The sequence below is a fragment of the Camellia sinensis genome, chromosome 6, assembly GCF_055761805.1.
Source record: "Camellia sinensis isolate YWXY chromosome 6, ASM5576180v1, whole genome shotgun sequence".
Classification (NCBI taxonomy): Eukaryota; Viridiplantae; Streptophyta; class Magnoliopsida; order Ericales; family Theaceae; genus Camellia; species Camellia sinensis.
Genome location: NC_138966.1, coordinates 166,845,869 through 166,855,622, shown reverse-complemented (window position 1 = coordinate 166,855,622; position 9,754 = coordinate 166,845,869). Strand labels below are relative to the sequence as shown.

The 9,754-nt window shown below is 48.4% G+C and overlaps 1 protein-coding gene across 1 annotated transcript; it reads right to left on the bottom strand.

Annotated features, from left to right (window-relative positions):
• Positions 1-5,799: 5,799 nt before the first annotated feature.
• LOC145793010 (uncharacterized) lies at positions 5,800-7,716 on the bottom strand. The gene is made up of 4 exons (XM_082875264.1): positions 7,451-7,716; positions 6,764-7,357; positions 6,583-6,681; positions 5,800-6,374 (listed from the first exon to the last, which is right to left on the bottom strand). Exons 1-4 carry the CDS (start codon positions 7,550-7,552, stop codon positions 5,937-5,939), a joined length of 1,233 nt encoding a protein of 410 aa, XP_082731390.1. The 5' UTR covers positions 7,553-7,716; the 3' UTR covers positions 5,800-5,936.
• Between the last annotated feature and the right edge of the window lie 2,038 nt (positions 7,717-9,754).

Below are 9,754 nucleotides of genomic sequence, written 5' to 3'. Positions count from 1 at the left end.
AGGCCCGCCCTGTCAAACAGAAACTCAGAAGGATCCGCCCAAATTGGGCTCTCAAGATCAAGGAAGAGGTCACCAAGCAAATTGACGCAGGGTTCCTGCTGGTATCTGAATATCCAACTTGGTTGGCCAATATTGTTCCGGTGCCAAAGAAGGACGGCAGAATTCGGGTCTGTGTAGACTTCAGAGATTTGAACAGGGCCAGTCCGAAGGACGACTTTCCCTTGCCACACATTGATGAATTGGTGGATTTCACGACAGGACACGCCTTGCTTTCGTTTATGGATGATTTCTCAGGCTATAATCAGATAGTAATGGCACCCGAAGACCGGGAGAAGACTGCGTTCACTACCCCGTGGGGGACATATTGTTATAGAGTGATGCCATTCGGGTTGAAAAATGCTGGGGCTACGTATCAACGGGCAGCAACTACAATATTGCATGATATGATCCATAAAGAGGTCGAGGTGTATGTGGACGACATGATTGTCAAGTCCAAAAATAGAGAGGGCCACTACACCGCCTTACATAAATTCTTTCAAAGGATCAAGGAGTTTCGGCTGCGACTGAATCCCCAGAAATGCACGTTTGGTGTTACAGCAGGGAAGATGCTAGGGTTTCTGATTACATAAAGGGGCATCGAGGTCGACCCTTCCAAAATCAAGGCCATCTTAGAAATGCCACCACCAAGGACTGAAAAGGAGGTGCGAGGCTTTCTAGGTAAAGTGCAATTCATAAGACGGTTTATTTCTAAATTAACCTTGACTTGTGAACCACTTTTTGGTCTCCTGAAGAAAGGAAAGAAATTCCAATGGGACGGCCGATGTCAAGCAGCTTTTGAGCAGATCAAAGAGTATCTACAGAACCCGCCCGTGTTGTCGCCACCAGAGCCAGGGAGGCCGTTGATATTGTATCTTTCGGTAACTGAGACTACCATGGGCTGCATGCTCGCGCAGGAGTCAGAAGACATAGTGGAAAGAGCCATCTACTATCTGAGCAAAAAGATGCTGGATTACGAGACCCGCTATACACCGCTGGAGAAGGCTTGTTTGGCCTTGGTATGGGCAACCAGGAAGCTGCGGCACTACCTGTTAGCTCACTCTGTAATGTTGGTTTCGCGTTTGGATCCCATCAAATATCTCTTCGAGAAACCAGCACTTACGGGTAGGCTAGCTCGTTGGCTGCTGTTGCTCTTCGAATTTGATTTGAAGTATGTAACGCGCAAGTCAGTAAAAGGGAGAGCGGTAGCGGAGTTCCTTGCCGACCACCCGGTTGAGGGGGATGAAGCGGTTGAGTATCTATTCCCAGATGAAGCCATTCTGCACGTCGAAGATGAAACTTGGACGATGTACTTTGACGGAGCGTCAAACCAATATGGGTATGGGATAGGGGTGTTGCTGATAGCACCTGACGATTCCCGTATCCCTTTAGCCTTCAAGCTCCAGTTCAAAGTCTCGAACAATGAGGCAGAGTATGAGGTATTGCTGGCCTGGAAGCAGCCCTAGAACTAGGGGCAAGACGGTTGGACGTCATTGGGGACTCGAACCTTGTTGTGTCTCAAGCAAAAGGAGATTGGAAAGTCAAAGAGGAAAGGATGATAATCTACCACCAAACCTTGGATTTGTTGATTCCTCGGTTTGAGAAGCTAAATTTCACCCACCTCGTAAGAGAGAACAACAGGTTTGCAGATTCATTAGCAACTCTATCTTCTATGATAGACATCCCGTCCGGAGTCCGGATGCGTCCAGTCATTATTGATCAAAAGTTTGTACCAGCATACAAGTCGATTTCCGCCATAGATGAGGTTCAAGACGACAACCCCTGGTATTACGACATCTGAAACTTCTTGGAAAAGGAGACATATCCACTAGGGGCAAATGCCAAGGATAAGAGGGCCATCAGAAGAATGGCTGCTCAGTTTATCATCTGCGGGGGTAAGCTGTACAAAAGGGGTCATCTGGGAATGCATAAGTTCTGTGTGGAAGCCGAAGAGTCAAAATGCCTGATGGAGGCCATCCATGGGGGAGAGTGCGGTGCACATATGAATGGGGTAATGCTGGCTAGAAAGATTCTCAGACAAGGCTACTACTGGTCAACCATGGAGGAGGATTGCATTAGTTTTGTTCGGCGATGCCACAAGTGTCAAATTCATGCAAACCGCATGAACATCCCACCGTCAAAACTGTACAACATGACTTCACCATGGCCTTTTTCAGTCTGGGGAATTGATGTGATCGGAGCTGTTACCCCGAAAGGGTCAAACGGGCATGAGTTTATCCTGGTAGCGATAGATTATTTTACAAAGTGGGTCGAGGCCCAATCATACGCGGTGTTGAAGGCGTCGCACGTCGCAAAGTTCATTAGAAACAACATCATCTGTCGCTACGGGGTGCCAAACGAGATAATTTCAGATAATGGTTCCCACTTCAAGAAAGAAGTGATAGACTTGTTGGAGAAATACAATGTGGCTTTTCATAAGTCATCTACATACCGGCCGCAGACCAACGGAGCGGTTGAGGCCTCCAACAAGAATATCAAGCATATACTGCAGAAGATGGTGGAAACCTATCGAGATTGGCCAGACAAGCTGCCATTTGCTCTGTGGGGCTACAGGACTTCAATCAGAACTTCTACTGGGGCGACTCCATATTCATTGGTCTATGGAATGGAGGCTGTTCTACCCATTGAGATTGAGGTTCCATCGTTACGAGTATTGGCTGAATGCCAAATAGCCGAAGCAGATTGGCAGCAAAGCAGATTCGAAGAACTCATGCTCTTTGATGAAAGAAGACTGAAAGCACTGTACCACATCCAAGGCTATCAACGCAGAATTGCCCGGGCTTTCAACAAGAAGGTTAAGTCCCGGAATCTGAAAGAAGGAGATTTGGTGCTCAAAGACAACCGAGCTCCCATCCACGACCCAAGGGGCAAGTTCAAACCTAATTGGACTGGTCCTTACATCATCAAAGCTATCTGGTCAGGTGGGGCTGTGGTTCTGATGGATCTAGATGGCTTGGAGTTCTCACAACCGATCAATATGGACAAGTTGAAGAAATACTACCCTTGAGAGGCTCGCTAGGCCGAAAACCCGAAAGGGCGACCTAGGCAAAAGTCAGAGCACAAAAAAATTAGAAAATATAAAAACTAAGCTCGCAAGGTTGAAAACCCGCAAAGGGCGGCCTTGGCAAAAGTTAGAGCGCAAAAGGAGAGTGAAAATACTCGAGTGAACCTTGGCCTGAACTACGTAAGGCTTGATTCCCATCTTTGGGATACGTAGGCAACTTCACCTTGAAGTTCAGCCATAAACTTTTCCCCGATCAACTCTGTCCATTTTGATCATCTCAGTCATCCTTATCCATCAGCGTTTATCGTGATCTGCGGTACAGTGCTGTTCAAACTAGGGGCAACTTTCCGTTGCCGCGACGGTGCAAAGTTACTCAGACAAGGGGCAACTTTCCGTTGCTTTGCAGTGCCGCATTGTTCTTCAGAATAGGGGCAACTTTCCAGTTGCGGGGATCTGGGGTTGTGCATCTCAGTGACAGATTTTCGGCGTGTCCAATTTTGATCCACATCGAAAATAGTTTTGAAAAGTTTTAATAAAAGTTGACTTTGTTCAAATCAATCTTTTTACGACTAAGACCATTTTTGGACCAAAAGCGGAAAATTTTCAGTACCATAACCTTCAATTTCATTGATTTCAAAATAGAGATCTCCTGCTCTTGCATTACAATCGAGGTTGCTTTTTTTTGGTACATTCATAAAGAAAACTTGAAAACGCTAAATAAGCAATAAATTTGGGGCATAGTTGAATCAAGTATCTCTACGTCCCCTCCCAGAGCTGGACGAAGCATCTGATGCCAAGCTAGGCCCAACCTGTGCCTCCTCATTGAGCCAATCCAAGCACTCATCGGACAAAGTGCAACTGAAAGTAGAAGCAGGGGCCAGGAGCTCTCTAGTCCTCCATGCTGTGGCATATCGGGCAAGCTGTGCACCCCGGACCGGGAAAGCGGCTGGATACTCAATCCGCTCCGGTGGGCAGGTCTGATCATGACCAAACTGACGCAGGAACCGGAACGGAAAATAGAATACGCAGTGGGTTAGACCAATCAATTGGATCCCAATCAACCGGGACATACTATAGCTCATTGTCGGGAGGTTGAGCCAAGGACAACGCCAAGCAATGCCGTCTGCGGACAAATTGCACATCCAATCGAACCACCACCTTTCGTCAAGAGCATTGACTAGGCGCTGCCGAAAGAAGTAGCCTCGAGCTGAATAGGCCGGGCAAGAGTCCACGACCTGCAACTTATCCATTAACCATACCTAGGGGAGGGATGGAAAATGAGAGAATAAAGAACAGAGAGATGTACGATGAGAGAAAAGTAAGACAAGGGTTTTGTGAGAAAAACCGAGCCTGAGGGCCGAGTGATGTGAGCAAATATATATGTGAGGTCGGGTGGGAAACATTACCTGTAGCAGCAGTGGACTCCCAGCAAACCTAGTCGCCTCCCGGCGATAGACAGAATCTAAGCCCATCAGTGTCTCGGCCAAGGTCATGGCAATACAGCTCTTTCCCTCTCTCAAGCCTTGAGCGACTTCAATCAGGCGAATGCTAGCCCCGCCGAAGCCCGAGGAAAGCAGAAAGTGAGACAACAAACATAGGCAGAGGGCGTGTTGCCGGAAACCTTGCCAATAATGGTTGCTGCGGTCACCGGCGTCGGAAAAACGATGGATCAAGCCAAGGATGTCCAGTTCCCCACTGCAGATCAGAGATCGAGCATCATGCGCTGTGAGCCCACACATCCGCCCTAAAGCCTGAGCATGGCCAAAACGGAGCTGGGGCAAGATCACTTCAGAGCATTCAGACTCCATCAAAACCTGAAAATCTTCGAAAGTGGGACACATCTCTTGGCCGCCAAAGCTAAAAACGTGCGTCACTGGATTCCAGAACCTTGCCGCAGCATGGAGAAAAGGGAGATGTAGCGGAGTACGGATTAGCGTGAATAGTGCATTCAAACCGAAACCCCGGAAATTCAGCTTTTCCGAGCCATCTAGAGAGGAGATCCAAGATGTGACATTTTCTGCGAGAAACGCCTCCATCTTTGTCTAAAACTAAGATGAAATGAATGTTCCCGAAGTTGAGGCTTTTATAGAAGGAAAAACACTATTCACAGGGACACGTGTCAAAAACCAGGAGGCTGCAGGAATAACTGGCCGGCCGGCCAACTTTTCTGGCTGGCCAGCCATTTACTTTTTACAAAACTGGCCGGCCAGCTGTCTCTCTCCACAAAAATGGCCGGCCGGCCCCCAAAGGTGGCCGGCAATGTTGCAGTGTGTCTCCTTGGCCCTGTTTTACTCTTCGAGGGGAACTTCCAAGCATTTCCATGCAACGGGAGAGTCAAAGGCCTTCATCTCCCTCCGTTTCGGATGCGTTCCGATGCCCAGATTGTTCGAAGTACACTCTGTTGTTGTTTTATTTATCGAGTTGTTGTTTTGATTATCGAGTTGTTGTTTTGCTTATCGAGTTGTTTGTCGAGCGGACGTGTTTCGTGTTTTCGAGCCATTGTTCTCTGTTTAAACAATCTTTGTTTAAAGTCTTGTTTATTTACGTTGTTGCATTTTGCTTATCGAGTTGTAAACTTCCTAAGGTCCTGTTATATCTTAGTAAGTTGAGTTGCTTGGTTTGTTGCGTCGGTTCACTACCTGACTTGGTGATTACACAATGCACATTCCCTTTCAATTTCATTTTTGTGCAAAATAAAATGATGCGATACGATGCTAAAAGTTTAAAATACAAACACCTTTTCAAAAGCTATTTCATTCCATCATGCTTTACAACAAACAAAGGTACAAGTTTTACAAAAAATAAAACTGCCTAACAATGTGCAAAGTGCTACAAACTACTAGCAAAAAGAAAAATAAAGCAGGAAACAGCGGCATCAATGTCCTCGGAAATGGGAATGAGAAGCACTCCTCATCCTCTTCTGCGAGACAACCTCTGCACCATCATCATCATCTGGGTCGGAGCTGTCATCCTCAGGATCCCCCTCAGCCTCACCTCTGTTCCCCGAACCAAAACCGGAGCCCCCCTCCTCAGCAGATGTCTCTGACTGACGGTCGGTAGCCTCCTCCTCCTCCTCAGCATCCTCCTCCTCCTCATCAGGCTCCACCTCTACAACATGAGCCCTGCGTCTGCGGACAGACCCTCCTCGAGCTCCTCGAAAAGGCCTAGATGGCCCGGCTCCTCGGGAAGGTCGGGATGGCCCCGCCCCCTGAAAAGGCCCGGGTGACCCAACTCCCTGAAAAGGCCCAGATGGCCCAGCTCCCCAAGGAGGCCCAGGTGGCCTGGCCTGCGGCTGACCAGACCATGAAGGCATCTGAAAACAAAGAGTTCAATTCAAATACATCAATCCAAATATATACATCAGATGCAGATACAAGCAAAGGCTACGTGAAGCAGGTGCATGTAAATACAGAATACGAGTGGGGTGTGTGTCAGATGTGCTCTACACAAGCAGTCTATCGATGCAATAGAAATCAGCATGTCATCAGAAGTATGATAAATGCCAGAAAACTGAAGGGTACCTGAATGCCCGCGACAGACAACTGTGCCTCCCTACGCAGGACCATGCCCTCGAGTGTGGCCACCAGTCCAACCACCTCCTCCATGTACCCTCGCGGTGGCTGCAAAAATAAGTTCATAATCATCAGTGAACAAAAGAATGTCTAAACATCTGAATGATGAATGAAAAACAGTGGAGCATACCAGCGGTGAGTCAGGATCAATGGCGTATCGATCACTGGGCATCGGAGGCTCTAGCGGGATCGGAGTCGGAGAGATAGCCCCATACTGCCACGCCATCAACTCAGTGGGCATATCTGGCCATCCAGGATGAGGATAAATCGACGGAATCGGAGGAACCGGTCTACTCCCACCTCTAGATGTACCAGCCCTGCTAGTAGAAGGGGCGTCTGCAGCCCGAGCCCGAGCCTGGCCCGAGGATGACATACCGGCAGGCCTCATCATCGGGATACGAGCTCCCGTCAATGGAGGCATCAAATATACGTGACGGTAAGTGGCGTAGTCCCCCTCCTCAATATATAGTAAAGCATCACTACCCAGCATGGCGCCGACTACCTTCGAGTAAGAGAGTCTGTCAGCAGTCCGCATATTGACTGGGGGTACTGCGGGAGGATCCTGAGAAAGATACCCCCATACCTGGCGCAGAAAGCGTTCCCCCAGAAACCATGCCCTGCCAACCGGCCTTTCGAGCAGGACCCTATACTGGGAGATGTCTGACCCTCCGGTATACTGAAGTCGGAGACCATCACCCAAGCACACCCAGGGCTGCCATGTGATCTGCGGATGATAAATGCATGAACCAATCAGAAATCGAGAATGTACAAAGCAAATCAAAGATGAAAATGAAAGGAACTGAAAGTTCTGAGGTACCTCTGAATGTCGCACAATGTCAAAGTACTGTCGCAGGTAAAGGAGGGTCTCTCGAGGTCTTGGCCGGTGCGGGCCCTCGAACACTAGTGAGTATGGGGTCATGGGGAGCCCTGCCACCTCCAACTCTGGGGCTAATGATGGGAAGTATACATAGACCCATAGCTGAGAAAAGCAGTGCAGAATGTAAGTACGAAATGCTGAGAGCAAAATACAGACTGTAAAAGTGCGCTGTGAGTGCAATGTACAAGTAATGAAAAGCAAAAATGTAAATCAAGGGGACAGAAAAGTACCTCCCAGGCTCTCCAATAGCCGCCAAGTAAATCGCCCCGCCCGCGGGAGGTCGCGCTCATATAAAAGTAAAGGGTAGCCAAGCCGGTGCCACCCCAGTCATATCTACTGACCTGTGATAGGTCAACCAGAGCGCTCAGCAGATATAACCCGACTGTGTTCCCTCTATCGGCGAACAGGGTAGTCCCGAAGAGGAACATAAGGAAACCACGGGCGTACTGCTCCGTCTCCTCGGGAGTCTCAGGCACCATCTCTGCCCGCCGGAAGTGGGAAGAGAACCAAGTGTATCGGACTCTCCCAGAAACCCTGTCAACAGGCGGGCGAGCCCCCAATAGATACATCTAGGCGGCCTCCCACTCGCCCATGTCCTCATCATAGGGGATGGACCAGCCTCCTATGTCCAGACCGGTCAGCACAGCAAAGTCTAGAGGCGTCATGGTCATGTCTCCAGTGGCAGAGAAATGAAAGGAGTTGGTGGTGTCCCACCATCTCTCTACCAATGCTGCCATCAGTGTCCTCCTGCCAGGACAACGTGACAACCCGACGCAGAAGGGCCCAAACCCTGCCAAGTCTACCAGATCTCGGACACCCTCCGGGAGCTCAGCGTACCAGTCCCGCGCGATGGTGGAACCATATCCCCGCACACTGCGGGAACCAACCTGCATTCAGAATGAATACATGTGTCAATAATGAAATGAATGGGCTGTGTGCCAGTATAATGAATGGGCTGTGTGCCAATGAGATGAAATGGGCTGTATGCCAATGAGATGAACTGGGCTGCGTGTTCAGAAAATTTAAAGTTTGGGCTGCGTGTTCACTATTCAACTGGGCTGCGTGTTCAGAAAATTTAAAGTTTGGGCTGCGTGTTCAACTTTCAATCAGTGTGGGCTGCGTGTTCACTATTTAATCTGGGCTGCGTGTTTAGAAAATTTAAAGTTTGAGCTGCGTGTTCAACTTTCTATCAGTGTGGGTTGCGTGTTCACTATTTAATCTGGGCTGCGTGTTCAGAAAATTTAAAGTTTGGGCTGCGTGTTCAACTTTCTATCAGTGTGGGCTGCGTGTTCACTATTTAATCTGGGCTGCGTGTTCAGAAAATTTAAAGTTTGGGCTGCGTGTTCAACTTTCTATCAGTGTGGGCTGCGTGTTCACTATTTAATCTGGGCTGCGTGTTCAGAAAATTTAAAGTTTGGGCTGCGTGTTCAACTTTCTATCAGTGTGGGCTGCGTGTTCACTATTTAATCTGGGCTGCGTGTTCAGAAAATTTAAAGTTTGGGCTGCGTGTTCAACTTTCTATCAGTGTGGGCTGCGTGTTCACTATTTAATCTGGGCTGCGTGTTCAGAAAATTTAAAGTTTGGGCTGCGTGTTCAACTTTCTGCTAGTGTGGGCTGCGTGTTCGCTATCTAATCTGGGCTGTGTGTTCAGAAAATGTAAAGTGTGGGCTGTGTGTTCACCTTCGAATTCGGGCTGTGTGTTCGACAAATCAGTGTTTGAGCCGTGTGTTCGCCTCTTAACTAATGTGTACTGTGCGTTCGCAATTAATTAATGAGCCGAGTGTTCAGAAATCCGAGTGTTGAAACTACATGTTCAGGATGCAAGCAAAGTACTATGTCATAAGCTAAACTGCGTGTTCAAGCATGGCAAAGGTGCGAAATGTACGAAAAAATACAGAAAATGAAGTAAATACCTCTCGGGCCTCATGAGAGAGGTGATGCTCCGGCTCTCGGAGAAGCAGATCCCCGGGTGCTCGCTCGTCAAAGCTAGTGAAGTGACGGAAAACGGCGCGCGGAAGAACATGTGCTGGAGGATTGTACCTCCCAGGAATAAAAGGTCGGGTCCTCGGGGGTAGGGTCATGGGATCAAAATCATCTCCGGCACCTGGAAAACCTCCGCCGTGGGGAGAATTACCCGCCATTTTCAGAAGATCTGCAAAGAGAGCAAAAATGAGCAAAATGAGCCGAAATTGGAAAAAGTCAACAAAAGTCAACTCTCGGGAAATGAAAAAGTCAACAAAAGTC